The sequence below is a fragment of the Crocuta crocuta genome, unplaced genomic scaffold (genome assembly GCF_008692635.1).
Source record: "Crocuta crocuta isolate KB4526 unplaced genomic scaffold, BGI_CrCroc_1.0 scaffold129, whole genome shotgun sequence".
NCBI lineage: Eukaryota > Metazoa > Chordata > Mammalia > Carnivora > Hyaenidae > Crocuta > Crocuta crocuta.
Window position 1 is genome coordinate 724,823 of NW_027551571.1, and position 21,305 is coordinate 746,127.

A 21,305-nucleotide genomic window follows, 5' to 3' on the forward strand; every position below is an offset into this window, starting at 1 on the left:
GGGGGGGTGCCCCGCCCCCGGGGCCCCTGCCACTCAGCCACTGAAACAACCGTTCAGGAATCTTCCCTTGTGACCCAGAAGCGGCTGACTTTCCAGCGACCCTCCGGAGCCTCAGCGCAGCGCTTCATCTCCCTCCGTGGGCGGGAGCTCAGGAGCACACCTATTCCACGCCCAAGTCAGACACACTTGGTCCTCCTCCAGTGCAGGGTCGGCCTGCGGGCACTGCCCACCCCCTGCGTGCGGGAGGGCTGAGGTGGGCGTGTGGGTCAGCTACGCTGGGGCCCGGCTGCTCCACGGCGAGCAGACGCTGAGCAGCCCCGAGGCCAGCAGCCCACGCCAGAAGGCGTGTGGCGCAGCCACGACCGGGCAGACTGGGAAGTGCGTGGTTTTCCAGGACTCCCTCACAGCCAGCGGCAGGGCGGGTGCTCGGGACCTGTCTGGGAGCCCCTCGCCCGGAAATGCTCTCAGCCTCAATTTACAAACCGAAAAGCAAAAAACACCCAAACCAGCAGCTGCCTTGTGTCTGACCCCACACAGCACCCTTCACCTTCACACATGCACCAAACTTCAATGTCCAACAGTCAAATTCCCTATCTGCTAATAAGATCACTGAAGATACTTTTTAAAAAATGAAAAAAATTTTTAAAAAGCCAATATCACGACAAGCCCAAGGCCAGCAGGATGCAGAGACTGGGTCCCCACCCGTCGCTGGTGGGAACGTCAGGTGCATAGCCACTGGGGAAGGCCGGGGCAGTTTGCACAAACCAAAACACTCAGCTACCTGATGCCCCAGGAACTGCAGTCAAGGGCATTCAGTTGAGAGGGATGAAAACCCACGAACGTGAGGACACCAGCACGGGCAGCTCTCCACAGCTTTACTCGTGATGCCCCAAGCCCAGGGGAAGCCCAGCTGTCCCTCAGTAGGTGAGTGGTCACTGTGCCCCATCTTCCCACACACCCCTACTCAGAATAAGGGGGAGCAGCCGCTGATGGGACACACGGGACAAGGAGGGGTCGTCTCCGGGGAATCACGGCGAGGGCACACAGCCACGATCAAGGAGTGGACGATGCCACTCATAGAACATTCTCAACGTGACGGGTCTACAGGACAGAGCACAGACTCGTGCCTGCCGGGCACTAAGGGTGGGCGTGGGGAGGCGTGGGCATGGCCANGGAACATTCTCAACGTGACGGGTCTACAGGACAGAGCAGACTCGTGCCTGCCGGGCACTAAGGGTGGGCGTGGGGAGGCGTGGGCATGGCCACAGACGGAGCAGGAGGGATCCCGGTCCTGCATCCTGACCACGGGGTGGCTGCACAAACAGACACGCGTGCTGAATGACAGAGGACTCCGTGTACACACCCAGCCCCCAGCGGTGACGGCGCACAGTAGTCAGACACCGTCGGCACCGGGGGAGCTGGGCGATGGGCACGCGAGGTCCACCCGCACTGTTCCTACAGCTGCACCAGGGTCACGGCTACCGCAGTGAGAAGCTCAATAAGCACGTAGTGACGAGCGGGGAACAGAAGGAATTCAAGACACACTGTGAACAGTGTCAGCAAGTTCAGGAGAGCGGACTTCCAACCTGAGTGTCAGGAAGACAGTCCACCTGGATGTGTTTAAACAGCAGCAATTACTTCCTAACAAGCTCCCCTTCCACAGGGTGCAATTAAAGGGGGTGTGGCAATGGGGTGTGCTCACAGGTGTGACAACGGTGTGCTCACAGGGGTGTGACAACGGGGTGTGCTCACAGGGGTGTGACAATGGGTTGTACTCACAGGTGTGACAACGGTGTGCTCATAGGGGTGTGACAATGGGGTGTGCTCACAGGGGTGTGACAATGGGTTGTACTCACAGGTGTGACGACGGGGTGTGCTCACAGGGGTGTGACAATGGGCTGTGCCCATAGGGGATGTCAGAATATGACCATGGGTGTGACCCAGACTTCACACTCCACTGACCTTCGCCTCGCGGCAGCACACACACACACACAGAAGTGGTCACCCCTGCCGGGACATTCTGGGGACGCACACAGCAGCCCCTCCCTCTGCTCCCCCGAGCCTGGCCCATCAGCGCACTGGCCAGAGGCACTGACGCCATCTGCACACATCGAATTCCCCAAAGTCGCTGCTGGCCTGGCCGCGTCTCACCTGCCCCCGGCACTCACGCACACACCTACATGCAGGCTCACACTCACAGGCACACGTGAGGCTGTGTCTGCAGGACCCGTGGCACTGACCGAAACACGAGCTCCAGGAGCGCCCTGCACCCCCTCATGGGAGCCGCGGCCCCGCGCGGCTCCTCTTCCTGGAGGTGGTGTCTGCCAGCTCCACAGAGGACTGACCGTGGATGTGGCGATGGTCTGGCGCCCACGAGACCACGCCTCCTGCACGCAGGCACACAGAGGCCTCCAGACGTGCAGGTGGTGCTGACTGGCAGCTCTGCTCCCTGGTGCCACCGCTGACGAGCGAGGCCGATGTCCCGGGTCCGCGTGTCAGCTCCCAGGCAAATCCCTCTTCAGCCCCAGCAGTGAACGTGAATTCCTCTTCCCCAGGGGGCCACGGCACACAGTCCACAATGGTCTCAGTGAGCCACAGCCTGCCCGAGTCACCTAGATGTGCACGCAAGTCTCCCCCAGGAGATCACGCGTGACTCCTTGGGGCCGGGTCCCCTGGCCCCCCACCTGGCATCCCTGGGGCCCAGCAGGTGCGTGTAGCAGGTGCTTAATAAAAATGTGTTAGATTAAACGTACTTAATTGGTAGATTTAACTAAAACAGAAACAAGTATGCAGTGGATACAGCTCTTTCTCACACATGCACACGTATGTGCACACACACAGAAGTGTTACCATATTAAGGAAAACAATAATCACCACTGTAACTGTAAAGACTTACAACATTACGCTCCCACAGTCCCTTCTAGAAGCATGGCCTTCGACATGTGCGGAGGCTTCAGGATTTCAGAACAGAACTGGCAGTGCTCCACGGGGCCCCCTGGGGTACCGCGATGGGCACGGCTGGGCCTCCATCACAACACGCGGGCAGCAGCGGCCGGACAGCCCAATGAACGGGTGGCATCTCCACCCCCTGGTCCCGCACACACACACGGCCCGCGGGGGGATAAACGCAAGGATTGAGGCATGGGGGCTCGGGGCGCAGTGAGCTGGGCACACAGCACATCCTTCCTCAGGCCACAAAAGAAGGCACTGTAAGCCTTTGACCTAAAGTGACAAATCAATTAATTCACGCTTAGAGATCGTTGAATGAGAGCGTATTTACGAAGCTAAAAATATGACACCAGGGGCCCTACAGCGCCTGACTTTGCGATCCTTCCGGCAGGTACCTGGCAACACTGATCTCGATGCGAAGGAGGCCTGCACGCAGGCTCCTTCACGACGTTCGCAGTAGGGTTTCCGTAAACGTGTGCCATCTGGAGAACAACAGAGACCAGGAAACGAGAAAGACGGAGAGAACGAAAGCCATTTATGCGGTCTTTTCACAAGAGGGCAGAGGGTGCGAGGGTGCGCCGCGGCCCCGCACCGTCTAAGCCGCAGCCTCGCCCTGGGCATGGGAGGTGTGCAGAGACCTACCAGGCCACGCTGCCGTGGGCCGTGTGGTCCAGGTGGCAGAGCAGCTCCAGCGTGTGTGCGGGGCTCGAGGCGTCGTCAGGGGACTCGTGGCTGCCTGGCTCCAGCTCCTTCGGCATCCTCCACACGGCCGCGCACGTCAGGACTTTGCTGTCTGAGGCTGAGGAATAAACAGAAGGTCACGTCAACAGAGCGTGGTTTGCGGCCGGGGCCTACACAGCACACCCCCGTCCGCACAGACGCAGGCACGGGGCGCGTCTGCCCGTGCGCGTATTTAAAGTGCACAGAGCAGGCAGGGTGGGGGGCACAGACCAGGGTCAGCAGCGGGACAGGCGGGCTCCCCGCCGGCAGCCACCTAACTGACCTCTGCCTCCCGGTTTGAAAACCATCACTGTGCTTCAGAAGAAAATTTAATTTGCCTCCATATCAATTTCCTTCCGTTCTTCCTCAACAGTTCTTCAGAACAGGGAGCAAAATGAGGGGGTGGGCGTGCGACAGACAGCAACGCCATGAGCGCAGCTCGCGTGAGCGGCCGGCGTGGCGTGGGTGCTCCCCACAGCTGTGCGGAGGCACCCTACACGGCACTGAGCGCCCCGATGGGGCTCCGTCTGGAAGCAGTGTCGCCTGGGCTGCCGGACCCCAGGGCGCGGAGGGCACACACGGCAGCGCGCAGCATCGCCCCGCTGCACCGGGCTCCCGGGCAGCGCACGGACACAGCATGTCCTTCGGACGTGACGGTGGCTGCTCACTGCCACCCTCTCCACGGGAACCTGTCGTGGAGCGTTCTGAAGTGCCTCTTGGTGGGTAACGAAACCAAGGTAAGAAAGACTAGGGACACCTGTTTGCGGAACGCGCCAGGCGCCGGATTCTGCCCTCTACACAATTTTTCAATAAGACAAGGAGACAAAGAAGACCAAGACAATTCAGATTTAACATTACAGGATAAAAATTTAATCATACATTCCTAAATACAAATCCTTTCAACTCTGTCTTCTGTTCAGTTCCGAACTGCATCTGTGCTAAACACGTTCCGATTTAAAGGCCTTTAGGACATGATGATAAATCAAGGAACAGGTTTCAACATTAAATCACCAGGCTGACGTCGAGTGAGGACCACAAAAGAAACGCAGAACAAAAGAGAATTCCGCGTGCACAGGGCTTCCTGCATGAAACACGGAAAAGAGAGGGTCTCGTGCCACACTGGGAAATGTCCCACTCACCAGCTGCAGTGGTCCTTCCACCCAAATACCAACCGATCGGCCAAGCAACGCATCAGTGGACACAACGGGCGACGGCTGGCTTCACGGGCAGTATTACCATTACCACCCGTGATCAAATGACAGGCGGAGGGACCGGGGTTTCCACCAGGGCTTTCTGACCCCAAGCTCGGGGCTCAGGTCCCATGCGGCTTGCTGGGCCATACACACTCCCCTAACAGTCACCGTCCTGTTTCACCTCTGACAATGCAGCACGCCGTGGATTTTCTACGTGAGAAACTCATTTTCTTGTGGAAGTTTCCGGGCACACGGTCTTTCTGCAGAGCCTGAGAGGCGGCGATAGCATTCCTAAAATACGAGAATATCTAACTGGTGACACTGAGGCAGAAAGAAGAAAGGAATGCCTGAGACATCCACCCCCTACATGCACAGATTAGATCAGTCTTCCTAAATGACAGAAAAAAAAAAAACCCTCTAATCTGAAAAGTGATGGAGCCACCAGCGTGAGGACAAACTATGGCTTCTCTGCAAGATGAGTGAAATGCACACAGCTTATCTATGGGAGAGAGGACGCTGGAAGAGTCCCCACAGAACAAATTCCTTTTCTGGGGAACTCTGCTCAGGAGTCTTTCCCTGTAACTAGCTGCTCACCCAGCAAACACAGCAGTTGGTGGGAACTTTCCCCTTGAGAAGAGCAACTAGACAAGAAGGCTTTGTATTACCACTTCTAGTTAACGATATAAGAGAGGCTCTGACTACTTCATATGGCAAGGAAAAAATAAAGGTGTAAGACTGGGAAAAGAAGAAATGAAAACGCCGCTGCTTGTTAATGATAATGCGTGTAGAAAACCTGATGATCTATACACACCGTACTCTTAGAAACAAAGCAGGGAATTTAGCAAAACTGCTGAACACCTAGGTGATATATAAAAATTAACTGGATACCTATAGACAGCAACACTTTAGAAAAAATTTTTAAATATTAACAATCACATTAAAAAATCAAATGTCCAATGAAATCTCAAACTAAAGAGGTGCAAGACCTGTATGTGGCAAAATGAAAACCACCACGGGGAGAAGTGAAGGCCCATCGACGGAGGGTATACCATGTTCATAGATTAGAACCTTTCACTATTGTGAACTGCCCGTGAGCCTTAATTAAAGTTCCAAAAGGCTTCTAGGGTAGAAGCTAACAACTTGTTTCTGCACTTCTAAAATTACATGGAAATGTGAGCTGTCCACACAGCCAAAACACCCAGCCAGATGGGGCTGACTTACAAATCCATGATTAACTTGGTATTGGTACACAGATAAACAGACCAAAGAAAGAAAGTGCAATCTAGAAACAGACCTTACAAGGATGGTCACTGCACTGGCGTGGACAAAGCAGGGTCTTTTCAGTAGAAGATGATGGATCGACTGTATATTCACACGAAAAATGAACGAGTATCCTATCTCACAACATACACGAAAACTAATTCCAGACAGATGCAGAAGATGAAAATGTGAAAGACAACAATAATACAAATCCCTTCTACAATGCAAAGTAGAATATCCTCACAATCTTGGGATAAGCAAATATTTCTTAAGTAGGGCAGAATAAAACACAAATCGTAACAGAAAACACTGATAATACAGACCACACTAAAATTAAAAACTTCCGTCTACCAAAAGATAATGAACCTCACAACATTAAAAACTTCCGCTCTTGGAAAGACAGCATGAAAAAAATGAAGCAAAACTGGGAGAAAATATTCATAATACATACATCTGACAAAGAGATTATATCCATAATGTATACAGAACTCTTACAATTTAATAAAAAAATAACACAGATTTTAAAAATGGCAGAAGACTGAATCAACACTTCAAGAAGAAAACATGAAGTGGGGCGCCTGGGTGGCTCAGTCAGTTAAGTGTACAACTCTTGAATTCGGCTCAGGTCATGAGCCCATGGGTCATGAGATCAAGCCCCGCATCAGGCTCTGTGCTGACAGCACTGCATCTGCTAAGGATTTGTTCTCTCTCCTCCCCCCTCTTTCTCTCAATAAGTAAATAAACTTAAAAAAAAAAAAAAGGAAACATGATCAACAATCACCAGAAAGGATGTTCAACATCAGTGGTAACTGGAGAAATGCAAAAATAAAACCAAGCGAGATGCACTACACACCTGCGAAAATGGCTAAAATTTAATTTTAAAAAGATCAACAATACCAAGTCCTGGCAATGATGTGGGACCAGTGAGCCCCCTGCAGATGCAGCGCGGGCGTTTTGGGAGACCGTTTGGTAGGCGAGCATTCACTTACCAGATAACCCAATAACTCCACTCTTAGGAGAGGCTGTCACAAAGTGTGACTTGTCGTTAACAGGCTTCGTGACCGCTCCTGATTCCGGCAGCTAAACCTGGCCCCACAGCGATCGCGGCCCGGAGACGGTGCGTGACTGCCAGAAGTCAGGGGTAGCAATTATCATAATGACCAGCACGGCAGCAGGCCAGCCGGGGAAGGCCAGCTGGCCGAGAGCTGTGGCGACAGAGAACAAGGGGCGGCATCCCTAGGAGCAAAGCAGATGGTCGCTCCCTGCCTGCCTGGGACGTGCGTTCTCTCACACACACACACACACACACACACACACACACACACACTCAAAGGAGAACGAGAACGGAGGAGCAGGAGGCTGAGGCAGTCACCCCAGTAAAAGTCATGGTCCCTTACCCAGTGCTGCTCTGAGCCACTTTCAGACCTAAAAGCCACTGACAGAAAATACGGCCACATCTCCAGGAATTTGGAAGCCACACACCAGGGCACATGGTACCCACGGTATCGAGCGCCCCAGCGTGCACCCAAGAAGGCCTAATGCCACTTACGTGGTGGTCGTACCCTGGGCAAAGGGCTCAAGACGTGCTGCACACAAGGTCTGAGACCCCACGTGTCAGGTCCCCTGTTAGGGGGGGGCCACCGGAGGGCCGCGTAGAAAGGGAAGTCCTGGACGACGCCTGGTCGCCACAGACCTCCCGGCTCTGCAGACCCAGCGGCGCTCGTGTCCACGGTCCGCGAATGCACAGGCATGGACGCTGACGCCCCCACCCCATCACAGGCGGGGGACACGTGTGCCTATGTTACTGATCAAGGGCACGGAAGGGCCTTGCTGAATCCACCATCTGGCCTCTGCACAAAGGGACTGTGGGCTCCTCTAAGCTCAACTGGGCAGGCGCCCCGCTCACAGCTGTGGTGCCGGACACGGATCCCCGTGAGAGTGGCTCCCCCAGCCGCAGGTTCGTGGCACCCGGACACGGACCCCCATGTGCCCTCTCGCCTACCCCAGGGAAGGAGGAGGGCCGGACTCCGTCCACATCTCCCCAAGGGGGCCGCAGGTGGTTCCGCCGCAGGCCGCGTCAGTGCCCCCACCTCCTGTCACACACACTCCGGGCGCCCTGCAGAACCTCGCGCTGACGGCTCCACGCTGCGTGCGGCAGACCCCGGCAAGCGGGGGAGAGAGCCTGCGGAGGTCGGGGCCCTGGCCGCGGCGGACACGCTCCGCGCCCAGCACAGCGGGCCAGCCCAGACGCTGAGCGACGAGGCAGAGGCTGCTGCCCGCGCGGGAGCGAGTGCCACGGGCTCGGCTGCAAGGTCAGGCTGCAGACACGTGCGCTGGTGGACCAGCCACGTGAGAGGGTCAGTGGTACACATGGGGCCACAGGGCTTCACGGGGAGAATCTCAGAGTCCCGGAGATCACACGCGTGCTTCAAAACCGCTCGGGTCACACTGCTGGGCCCTGATAGGTGGACCAAGAGTCACATTTGAGAGCCTGTCGTACCCACAAGGACACAAGGCAGGCAGGCCTGCAAGACACAGGGCAACTGCAGACTATATACTTCTACGCGGCCCTGTGTCCCCACACGGGAGCACACGGGCCTGGGAACCGGACGCTCCCACGCGGCCCTGTGTCCCCACATGGGAGCACGCAGTCCTGTGACCCCACGAGGGAGCACACGGGCCTGGGGACCAGGAAGGCCTGAGCCCACCTACTCTTCCCCCAGGACCCACAGGCCTAACTCTGGGCCCTGCAGGGCTGAAGGTCCTTATTCCCATGGGGGTGGTGCTCTTCTCAGAGACAGAGCAGGGATCCCCTCAGGCCACAAGCGACAGTGGTTGACGTGCCACTGAAATGTCATGGGTGTTTGTCAGGCCGCAATAAGCTGCTAGAACAATCCAGCCGCAAGCCCTAATCATCTCTGCGCTTGCCTCCATCTGGTAACGAGAACACAGAGCTGAGTTAGGTACAGACACTGCCGACAGCGACGCAAAACACAGTCAGACGGTTAACTGATGCGCGGCGAGATCAGTACGTGCCTTGACAGAGATGCAGGTTAGCAGCTGGGGAAAAAGAGAGACCTTTCTGGAGGGAGAAGACTATTAACCACAGCGGCAGGGGACTGGGGCCCGGGGGCTTTGCAGGATGACGATCGGCCACCCGTTCAACTTGGGGTAAGGCCAGACGACAGCCACGAGAAAGGAGGTCTGAGGCCCTGCGAGGACAGACCGGGGAGGGGCCCGGGGACCAGCTGAGGCGCGTGGGGCGCCGGCCACCCTGAGCGAGGACACAAGTGCCCGGCACAGAGGACGCAGCCCATCAACGCAGAAACAACACGCCTAGCGCCGTGCTTTAGAACGAGGCTCTGGAGTCAGCGTGTGAGACGGACCGAATCCGAAAACAGGCTGGCGGCCGGGACACAAGTGAGGAGCGTGAAACACAGGCAAGAAAGGACAGTGGCCGCAAGGGCACCGGGTAGACAGCTGGGGAAGACGACCCTTCACTTCCGTTCTGGAAGCCTTGCAGGCAGACCCGTCGGGCGGCCCCCACATCTGCCAGGAAGGCCACAGCCTCCAGAACTGCCACGCCCACTGCCACGCCCACCGCGGGGTCCACACAGCATGAGGGACGCTGTGCATACAGGGGACCCTGTAGCCTTCTTCAATCCGCTCCGCGCACGTGGCCTGGGCAAACGGTGAGTGAAGACTCTCCAGGGTGGGCAAACGAGGGGCTGAGGCACTCAGCTGGGGACGCGCCACAGGGCGCAGAGGCCACGGGGGCTCCCACCGCACAGATGCACCTGGACAAAGAACAATGGCAGTGGAAAACGTCCACTCTCGAGGCAACTCCTAACTCCATGTAAGACAGAAAACCACACTGAACGCAGGCAGCCATACGTTTTTCTATAACTTGGTGAATAAAAGGAAAAGGGCTTAATGAAACTTAAATTTCTAGCATCTGGGAAATTTATTCAGAATTCCTGAAAGATAATAAAACTTCCTTACCAGAATTTTTTTTTACTTTTTTTCTTTTTGAGAAAGTGAGAGCAATGGGGAGGAGGTAGAGAGAGAAAGACAGAGAGAGAGAATCCCAAGGAGGATCTACGCTCAGTCAGAGTCAGACACAGGGCTCAATCCCATGACCCTGGGGTCATGACCTGAACCAAATCAAGAGTCGGATGCTCAACAGACTGAGCCACCCAGGCGCCCCTTCTTGTTAGAATTTACTATGAAAATGTGATGGGTACACGGTGAGTCCAAACTGCCTGAGAAATGAAACCTCTAAAGCTCAGCCTGAGAAAGACCGGACAGTGACATCGTGCGCGCCTGGGGCTCCCAACGTCCCCGGCCCTGGAAACGCACGAAGCTGCAAAATGTGCCCAGAGGAGTGCGCTTCAAGTCCAAGGAGTGCGGCCGGCATTGCCAGAAACTCTCCAAATCCTAGGAGGCGGAGGAAATTGAAGGTAAACAGTACAGAATAAGAAGCGCCGGAGCGCACCCACCGAGATGTGCAAATTGGTTCTGAACTCCGAGGATTTCCTATCTGTGTGAATCTCAACAGAGCATTCCGCGCAAATCCAGCAGCTATGAAAGAAGCGAGGGTGCTTTTAAGAAGGAAAACCCGATCTTTAGAAGGAAAATGCTGTAATCACCAGAGAGGCATTCTGCCCTTATCTCTGATGTTAAGCCCATCCTGAAGTCGGGTCCTGTGATGGACCTGCCTACGCTGAATCACCGTTAGGACGACCCAGAGCCCCCCTGAGGGCAGGGCCCGCGGTTGGTAAGAGACCACAGTGGTCCCCACAGCAGAGGGAAAACACAGCCGCGTGAGCGAGGAGGGGACTCCCGCATCAAGCAGAATGAGCCCTGCCCCGTCACTCTGGGAAGCAGGAAACAGGCCCGCTGAAGGTAATGGCTTCCCCAAGCCCTCACACTTCGTTAGCGCCAGAGCCAGAGAAGAAGCCAAGTGCCCGCCTCCCGGACAGCCCACTGCTTCGAAAGAGAAAATACCAAGTTGTGTCTTTAAGGCCAATCTGACGCCGCTGTCTATTTTTTACATGGAGCACGCGAGCTAAAGGCACTTAATGAGATAAAAAGATACTCGGGGCCAATGAATGGGAGAGGCGTGCTCGAGGCCGCTGAGACGCCGCGGAGCGCTGCTCGCTGTAAGGGATTACCGCGTCCAGGCTTAGAGGAATTCAAAGGAGATTAGAGCCTTTGTAAACCTGAATAGCAGCTCCAGTCAGCTCAGCCGAAGGGCCGGCGGTGCCCTGGCTGGGGACAGAGGCTGATCCCCAGCCTGAGGGGAGGAGGCCGCGGCGCGGTGCGGAGCGCGGGATGCGGTGGGCGCTTTGGGAATCCAGGGGCTATTTTTAGAGCACAGCCATCTAATGTCTGGTGCAGGCTGAGCAGGAGAAATAAAGAGGACCCAGCTCCACGCAGCAGTCACACAGGACAGGTGGGGTGTGGTGTGCACGCCACTGAGCCTCAGGGCTGTGCCTAAGCACGCCCTCCTACACTGGCTGTTTGTGCTTGAGGGCACGCCGCATATGAATCCTGGAGGCTGCTGTGCAGAAGGCGGACGGACGGCAGTGGGCAGGGCCCAGCCTGTCACCTCCTCTCCCAGCACTGGTGCGGGGGTGCGCACCCCAAGCAGCTGTGAGGGTGCTCAGGGCAGCAAGAGCGCCCAGACTGCAAGGACGAGGGCAGGTGGGGGCAGGGCCGGCCGTGAACTCCAGACAAGGCAGGCACAGGGACGGAGGGCCGGTGTGAGCACATTAGCCCAGGTTAGCCCAGGTGGGGGAGAAGAGATCCCCCAGACCCCGAGGCAACCCCCCCAACCCTGGTCTATGTAACCAGCACGAGGCAGCCGGGGCAGAAACCGGCCTTCAGCCACCTCTCACACAGTTCTTGACCTGGAACGGTTTGCAGAAGGGCCCTCCGGGGGACCCGTGCCCCCTTGAGGAAGGACCCCGTAACACTGCTGCAGAATAGACTGAAGTTTCCCTCCAAGCCTCCCCTAGAAAGGGCGACCTCGGGGGTACAGGGTGGGGCCACCACGGGAAAGGGAAGGAAGGGTCCAGACCTGCGAGAGGGCGTGGTGAGCCCAGGGGGTACCACCTGGCCAACAGCCAGACCAGGGACTCGGGGCCCCTGTCCCCCTCCACCGGCCTGCAGTGATCGCCGACTCCCGAACGTGTCAAGGGAAGGGGCGGGCGGGGCGCTGGCAGGATCGCAGACGGCAGCCCCAACGATGACAGGAAAACAGTCCCCAGAGCACTGCCACACCAGCGGGGGCGGAGAGCTCGGACGCCATCAGAGTCCTGACGGTGCCGGCCTGCGGGTTTCTACGGGGCCCCACCACGCACCCCCGGCCTGTGCAGCAGCAGCAGCAGCTCTTAGAGGGTGACGGGGGCGGGGAGAGGGACCNGCTCTTGCCACAGACGCAGCCCCTGGCTTCAGAGACACAGACACGGCTCGAGCCCTTTTCCCCAAAGTCGGGGGCCGCACATCAGGGCCCTCGGCTCCCCAGCGGAACCCGGGCCGGGCGGGCACGGCCTGCCGCAAGCCTGGCTCCCTGCCGTCTCTGGGAAGCCGCGCGCTAAGGGTGTTTGCGCCTGAGAGGAGACAGAAAAGGGACGCGAGCGAGAGGCGCCACCCGGCCCGCAGGGCCTGAAATCCCTCCGCCCCCGCCCTTCGCCCACACCCCTCGCTGCCCTTCCTGCTCTGTGCCCGCGCCAGCTCGCAGCTCGGCGTGCACCCTTCACCCCGCGCAGGGATAAACCATGGGCTCCACTGCGACGGGTCCCGTGAGTGGGGTGGTGCGAGGGTGTCCAAGGAGCTCGGCCCCCGATGGGCCCCGGACCCTCGTCCCTCCATGACCCTGGGGCCCAGCCTGGCTACAGCCTTCCTACGGCCCTCCTGACCCAGAACCTCTGTGTACGAGGCCTCACACCCAGGCTGGCATGCCGGTTCCTTCCGTGGGCCCCTCCGCACCAGCCCACAGCCCTGAGAGCTCTCCCTCCATACTCTGGGGCCGTCCACGCCCCGCCGTGGCTGCCGTGACCACCTGACTCCAAGGGTGGCCTATGCCTGCCCAGTGCTGCTCACCAGCTCGTGCCGGCCAGAGCTGCAGGCCGAGCCACACCTTTCCCACCACAGTCCACCCCTCCTCCCGGCCTCCCTGCGGTCCAGCCAGCCACACCCCATCTCTCCTGACTCCAGAGGGCCGCACCCCTCCTCCCTGCCTTCCAGTGGCATGAGCCACACCTTCCCCTGCAAGGTCTGCAACCCCCTCCACATTCGTCTCCTTGGGTGCCAAGTCCTCGAGCACCATCGTATCACGTATCAGTTAGTCTTCTGTCATAGTTATCCCTCACACCAAATCCCCTGCTCGCCCCGCTAGCTGGCGTCCACCTCAGGACCCAGACAGCAAGCACAGCACCCCAGGCAGAGTCACAGGGAGGCACACGGTGAGGAGAAAGCCTGTGGGGTTGCAGTGCCGCCACCTGAGTGCTGCTCCTAAGGGTCCGCCATCCAAGGGTCCGCCATCTAAGAGTCCAGCCATCTAAAGGTCCGGCCATCAAAGGGTCCAGCATTCTAAAGGTCTGGCAATCGAAGGGTCCAGCCATCGAAGGGTCTGGCCGTTGAAGGGTCCGCCATCCAAGGGTCCCCCATCTAAGGGTCCACCACCTAAGGGTCCACCATTTGGGCCATGTTGGGGGCATCTTTGGAACAAGGAGACCAAACTTTTGGCAGCCTTTGTGAATCTGGGACGCAATGTGACACACTACCTATGGGACCCTAACCCTCCTACTCCCAGCATCCATGCCAAACACGACCACCGTGTGGAGGCCCTGGCGAGCCCCGGGACAGAGGCGCAGCCAGACCTCGGGTCCTGCTGCCCAGTGGCACCCGCTTATAACCGTAATCACCCTGCTGTCAGGAAGCAGCTCCTAGGGGGCGGGAGGGGGCTGCTTGGCCGGGGAGGCAAGCACAGAACACGACAGAATGTGTGTCATGTGACCCGCCTTGCCGCGAGGAGAGGCAGACACACCCAACAGCTAGTGGGAACTCTGTTCATCCCAGACAAACGCAGGTCCAGGCAGGTCCCGAACGCACAGCAGCTACACAGCATCTGCTCCCCAGGGAGGGGCCCCAGTGCCAGCAGGAAGTGGCGGAAAGGGGATGAACGCCCGGGCACCAGCCTGATGGTCCCGGCTGCCTGGGCGGAGGGACGGTCGGAGACACAATCACATCAGCATCTTGACAACGGCTTCCACCCTGGCTGAGAACCAGCGTGGAGTGAGGGCCCACCTGCCCAGCGTGGGCGCACACCATGGCCTCCAACTACGGAGGAGGCTCCCAGACCTGGCGTACGGACGGCAGCCTTCCTCCCGCGCCCAGTGTGCGGAGGATGTGCCTCCCGGGGCCTCTGGCAGGCTCCGGGGTTCCCGTAACATCACCGTGTGCCTCAGCCCCTCCACGGCGGGTGCAAGCCCTTCCTGTAGGTAAGATCCAGGTCCCACCAGGGTCCCCCTTTCTGCCTGAACTCCCCATTCCCTGCATGAAATGCCCTCCTTCTGGAACACCGGGTGTGGTGAGATGCTGGGGTGGGGGGCGCTCAGCTGAGCATCCAACTCTTGATTTCAGCTCAGGTCAGGATCCCATGGTCAAGACTCCCATCCACACACAGCATGGAGCCGGCTTCACATTCTCTCTGTCTCCCCCCTCAGCCCCTCCCCTGCTGGTACACTCTCTCTCTCTCTCTCTCTCTCGCTCGCTCGCTCACTCTCGCTCTCTCTCTCTCTCTCAATAAACAAAACACCCGGCGTGGCTTCTTGACCCTGAAGGATAAACTCACCCTGATGTCTAAAAGGACAGTGGTATCATTCACAGTTGAGTAATCTAGAAAAAACACAGTCTTGCTCTGGAAATGTTTAGGAGGCACTTGGGTAGCACGGCCACAGGGCAGCTTGGTATTGATATATGAAGCCCAGGAAGGAGGTACAGGGTTCAAGGCTATTTTCTTTCCTGTTACATTTATTAACATTTCCTTTCATCTATCAACTTAATACTTCCTGGAACTTCTGACTCTAGCAACACAGCTAGAAAAAAATTGTGCTTCCATGAAATACTTATCTGTATTTTGATATGAATGCCCAGGCGTTCATCCCCTTTCCGCCACTTCCTGCTGCACAGTGTGCTTTCAGAAAGTTATATACATATTTACGATCAGGAGCAAAAACTAACGCTGTTGTTGGAAGCAGAGAGGAAAGCTCAGCTGCCCTTTCGTTGTCTGTCTCCCTTGGAATCTGCAGACGACACTGGACAGGAAATCGCCAGGAGGCCCACGAAAGGGAGAGTATTGGGACTGGGACCCTGGCAGAAATCGGGACTCCCGAAGGGCCGCGCTCGCTCTCATTAACAGAACGTGCCACCAGAGACATCTGTAACACGTGTTTATCTCGGCTCCAAGCAGACGACAGTCCACCTGACAATCTGTGTCCCACCCCGGACCTCACCAAGTTCGGCTGTGAATTCACACCCCTGGTGTCCTGGGCTGGGAAATCCTAGGTCAGGAATTTAACCAGAAGCCGTGGTCGCTGGCAGCCCCAGGTGGTCTCCGGAAGATGCACAGTCTAGAAGAATGCGCCCACGGCTGGCCCCTCAGGGGTCCCGCAGAATTAGGACAGCCCAACAGAGGCTCGCAATAAAACAGGATAAAATTCACACCCACAGCACTGCCCCTGAGTGGGAGCGTGCCGGAAGGAGGAGCCCCTGACTGAGAATTCCAATGATTTCAGGTACTGGAATCTTTAATGTACTCAAAAAATAAGAGCTGTAGGGGCACCTGGGTGGCTCAGTCAGTTAAGTGTCTGACTTCGGTTCAGGTCATGATCTCACAGTTCGTAGGTTCAAGCCCCACATCAGGCTCTGTGCTGACAGCTCAGAGCCTGGAGCCTGCTTCGGATTCTGTGTCTCCTTCTCTCTCTGACCCTCCTCCCCTCATACTCTGTCTCACTCTCTCAAAAATAAATAATTGTAAAAAATAATAATAATAATAATAATAATAAGAGNGCGTCAGAGAGAGAGGGAGACACAGAATCCGAAGCAGCTCCAGGCTCTGAGCTGTCAGCACAGAGCCCGACGCAGGGCTTAAACCCACAAACTGTGAGATCATGACCTTAGCCGAAGTTGGACGCTTTACTGACTGAGCCACCCAGGCGCCCCTTACCAGGGATATTTTTAAAAGAACTAAATAAAATCCCTAGAAAGCAGCGTCCCAGCTGGCAGGTCAGAACCCCAGGAGAATCGCCCGCTGGGATGGAGATGCAAAGGAGGGGCCGGAGCAGGGCGCAGGGAGACGCAGGGGTAGAGGTGTCAGGGCGCGAAGCGCTGCCCCGAGGCGGGGGTTGCGGAGGGAAACACGGTGTGGGGCGGCTGGGGGGTCGGGCTCCACACAGTGCAGACGGATCCTGTGATCAGGACAGGCCACGGTGTCTTCCACATCCTGAGGCGAGAACTGGATACTGCAGAGGACGTTTTACAGGGATGATTTATGTAAGGACGACGACACAGAAGATGGCGGCTCAGTGAAAATACCCTGACCCGACACGGAAGACGGACAGCAGTAAAATAAGGAGCGAGGGGCAGCTAGAGCATGCAGCAGACACAACGCGCTTACTACGTGCCGCTCTCCAAGGCGCTTCCCAAACACTAACCTGTTTCTCTGCCTAACATCCTTACCAAGCGGGGACACCCCCTTCACCCACGCGGTTTTACGGGTTCCTTTCTTTTTAGGTGAGGGCCTCCCGGGAGCTCAGAGCAGACAGAGTGGATGGGCTCTGCCACCAGGCAGGCCCTGACTCACGTCCCCACGAGGTTTACTTGCTGCACAACCTCGGAGAGGGAATCTGCCTTCTCTGGACCCCAGCGCCTGCTCTATAACCAGAGACTGCGGCAAGGAAGAAAGCCAGCTTGAAGAGAAAGCGGGTTTATGGTGTCGGCTTGGGCACAAGCACGTCCTTTCCCTCTCTGGGTGTGACACGAGTGCCCGACGCTCCTGGACAACAGGCCCCCCAGCTAGGGACGCAGCCAGGTGAGCGCAGGCGTGTCCCCTCGTCCCAGAGCGCAGCCAGCGCCCGCACTCCCGGGAGTGCCGGGGCTGTCCCCGATGATTCCTGAGAGTCCCGGGGACGCACGCGCCTGTCACAGGACCTCTCCCGGCCCCACTGCTGTGCCCCTGGGCCCTGCAGACAGACACCCTCCGACCGATGGCCCCACGCTGCCCATGGACGCCAGGGGCACTAAGAACGTCCCCCAAGGGACTGCCTCTCTGCACATGCTGCCAGGAACACACCTCCACTCCCCAGTCAGGGGGCCGCCCGCTGCACCGTCCCCTCCCCACAGCCCAGCCCCCAGGACACTCAGCACCAGCACCTGGCAGGACACATGTCAGGAGACGCGCAGCTGGGCGGGGACCACCCCCCCCACGCTGACCGCCGGGTCTGCGCTGCACCCAGGCTGTTCCAGCGGAGGCTCCTCCTCAAGGGGCACCGGGCTCTGCTCCCACCAGAGGCTCCACTCGTCTCTGGAACCCACTACACGGAGACCCCGCTCAGAAGCCGTGGCTGTGCGCCTGTGCCAGGGCCTGAGCGCTGCTAGGACGGGTTGCCCGCTCGGCGGGCCGCCCGGCCTCGCTGCCCATAATGAGGGAGTCCCCCCCCGCCTCACTGCCCGCCACGCGGGGCCCCCAACCTCACTGCCCGCCACGCGGGCCCCCCAACCTCACTGCCCACCACGCAGAGCACCGGTTCCCACAGCGGACCTCTGTGCTGATGCCGGCATTAACTTGCACCCCGCGTGCAGCGACGTAGTTTTTGGAACTATGAAAAGGAAGCAGTGACACTTGCCTGGCATCCCCGCATTTGCTTTCTGGACAGGGACCATCCACGTTCTCATTAAAACAGAGAACACGGTGATCCATCAGCATTAGCGAAAGCAAAAGTGGCATGAATCACCTTCAGTGACGGGAATTTAAAGTCACACGTATAAACCACTTTGGCACCCGCTCGTGTCAGAAATTAATTAATACCCCCAAACCTTCACACCTTCATTCTTCAATAAGCTGGCGATTTGCTGATTGATGTGTTTAAGGTCTAAGTATGTGCCCCAGACTGAAATATCAAAAACTCCCTCTTATAAAATATCCAATCAGCATGATTGCTACAGAGACACACCTTCTCCAGGAAGCGCTGGGGAGGGACGGGAAGAGTGTGCACAGCGGAGCCCAAGGACAGGGCGCCGGCCCCCGGGACCCAAGGCCAAGCGGCGTGGAAGCTGGGCTGCCGCCTGGCGCCAAGGCCTCGGCCACCTGAGTGGAGGCGGCCACCAAGCGGGAAGGCGCACGGAGCGCCTTTACTCCGTGCCCGCGGAGCACGGCGGTCCCGCGTGCTGGGGCGGCGGCCGGCGGGACGCAGGGCAGGGAGCTGCCCGCAACGGCTGCAGAGCCCGGGCGCGGGGCACATAGGGACCCGCACCAGGGCGCGCGCAGCAGGGGGCCCAGAGCCGCGTGCGGACCCGCACGAAGTGTTCTCTCGCTGCTCCCAGTGTCTCGGAACACAAGCGGAACAGGACCCCAGCTCGCGAGCTGTCACTGGGCCACCTGCAGCTCGTCAGCTACGTGTCCAGGAGGAGCGGAAAGGACCACCGAGACCGCGTCGGTACAGCCCACCCTGGTTCACCCTTCTGCAGGAACCACCCGGGCCCAGGACCCGGAGGCGCTCGGTCCATTCTTGTCTTCCGGGTGTTTTACGTTTGGCTGGGGAGGGGTGGTGGTAATGAGGAAGAGGCCAACTGTAATCCCAGCACTTTTCTTCCCACTGTATCCGACACTTTGGTACCAGAGCCTTTGCAGAGGGCCCTCCCCCACCACCCGAGTGCATTCGGTACCTTTCTTACCCACGTCTACGGATAAGCACACATTTCCCCTGCTGCGCACAGGCGGGAACCAGCCACCCACGCTGGCGTCCCTCCCCTCCCCGCCTGCCCCAGGCTGCACCTCTCAGGCTCACCCTGCTGCGTGACTGGGACGAGCAGTCAGCGGGCCATGATGGACGGGCATTTGGCTGGCCTGGAAGAGACTCACCCACCTGTCCTTCCTCATGTGTGGTTCGCTCCCCGATCCAAGCGGAGCTCCAGGATGGCCGGGCTGTGGCTGCCTGACTCACCACTGCACCTGCCTGGTAGGCAGTGAAGGTCAGCGGCTGCTTGCTGGGGAAGTCAGCCTGCCCTTCCAAGTCAGGGCAAATGTACCATCTGACTTCTCTCTTAGCCAGCAAGCCCTCGTGGGAGGCCACCTGGCTCCTTGAATGCAACAGCACTTGGTCGTTCAGCAGAGCCACCAGATGTGACCCCACTCCCCCACCCCCGTCCCGCAGACAAATCCAGCACCACTCTGCGCCAGGGCCCGAGGGCTAAGGTCAGGTGCTCCCTGCTGTCTGCAAGGGCCCTTCTGGGGTCCAGGTCACTACAGCCCCACTGTGTGCCCCCAAGCCCTTCCTCGGAGCCACCTACATGGTGAACGTGACCTTTTCATGGCTCACAAAAGTTCTCTTGGGTGACGAATTCAAGAGCAGAACTACTTTCGTGAAGTTACAACACTCAATGCTGAATGGCTCTGATCTTTACCTGCTCAACCCCTGCAAATTAAAGTCTTATGTGAAACCCTGATTCCAAAACAAATTATTTGAATTTCCCATATCTTTTCAAAAGTAATTGTGATTATTTCAAATTCCTACAGGTCAGTCAGAAAAAGAGAAACAAAAAACAAATCTTTTAACAGAAATGAAAGACTAAAACCAAAGCCTCGGGGCACCTGGGGGGGCTCAGTGGGTTAAGTGTCCCACTCTTGATTTCAGCTCAGGTCATAATCTCTCAGTTGGTGAGTTGAAGCCCCAAGTTGGGCTCCGCACTGACAGTTTAGAACCTGCTTTGGATTCTCTCTCTCTGCTCCTCTTGTGGTCTCTCTCTCTCTCTCATCCTCTCTCTCAAAATGAGTGAACTTAAAAACAAAACAAAGCCTCTATGAAATGTGCAGAACCCCCATATTAAACACCAGAGGATCTTGTACTCATGAAATTCAATGTCAGATGGAAAGGCCAAATTCAAACACCAGAATGCTTTAAAAAGTGAAGTGCTTAAAACTGGGAACTTTAGGGACACCTGGGTGGCTCAGTCGGTTAAGCTTCCGGCGGCTCAGGTCATGATCTCACAGTTCGTGGATTCGAGTCCCGTGTCGGGCTCTGTGCTGACAGCTCAGAGCCTGGAGCCTGCTTCAGATTCTGTGTCTCCCTCTCTCTCTGACCCTCCCCTGCTCACACTGTCTCCCTCTCTCTTTCTCTCTCAGAAATAAATTTAAAAAAAAAAATTTTTTTTTAAACCCTAAAAAAAAAATTTTTTTTAAATGGGAACTTTGTATTCAATATTGCAAAAGAGATGACCAGCGAGGCCCAGGGGTACAGCAACGTTTGAGGGGGAAATCCCAGCCAGGTCAACGAAGTGGGTTCATGGAAATCTGTGGGCAAACCCCACAGACACCATGACCATGTGAGCCCCCGCTGGACTGCGCCACCTCTCTAGGCCCCTGAACCCACGCCAGGGAGCCCCCTTCCCATAGAGCCACCACGTGGCCCCAGGATGCCCTGTAGCAGCTCACAGCAGCCCAGACACCGCCAACGGCTGCTCCTGGCCAAGCTTCCTCTCACCCCAGGCACGCTGTCCCCCAACCTTCTGTCCCGAGCAAACACGAAACGCGACCGGCTGCAAGCGGCTGAGCACTCCCTCCCTCCCACCCACCTTGTGCGCACCTAAACACACCCTCAACGGCGGCCCTATTTAGTCCTCTGGTTCATTCCCTCGTGTTTAACCTTGAAACCCGGCTGCAAATGCTCCGGCATCAGAGCCTGCAGACGGCGGCGGGCACGGCGCCGGCCCCTGGCGGGTGTGCGCTTTGATGGGCTCGGGGGCAGAGCCAGCTGGCTGCGAGACGCCGTTGCCCGGGGAACGGCCACTGAAGTGTGTGCTCGAGTGGGCACGGAGGCCTATGCAGCCTCCACAGCCGCCGCTGTGCGCAGGGAAGCCCAGCTGGTGCCCATTAGCGCTCTCGGTGTGGCGGGGGGGAGA

At 57.6% G+C, this 21,305-nt stretch overlaps 1 protein-coding gene across 3 annotated transcripts in view; it reads right to left on the reverse strand.

The window, feature by feature from the left end:
• EIPR1 (EARP complex and GARP complex interacting protein 1) overlaps positions 1-21,305 on the reverse strand; it is a 135,155-nt gene that overhangs the window by 32,858 nt on the left and 80,992 nt on the right. For all 3 annotated transcript variants that reach the window (XM_077751035.1, XM_077751034.1, XM_077751036.1), the window contains one exon: positions 3,592-3,748. In XM_077751035.1, coding sequence (XP_077607161.1) covers positions 3,592-3,748 — 157 coding nt within the window. The remainder of the gene's footprint in view (positions 1-3,591; positions 3,749-21,305) is intronic.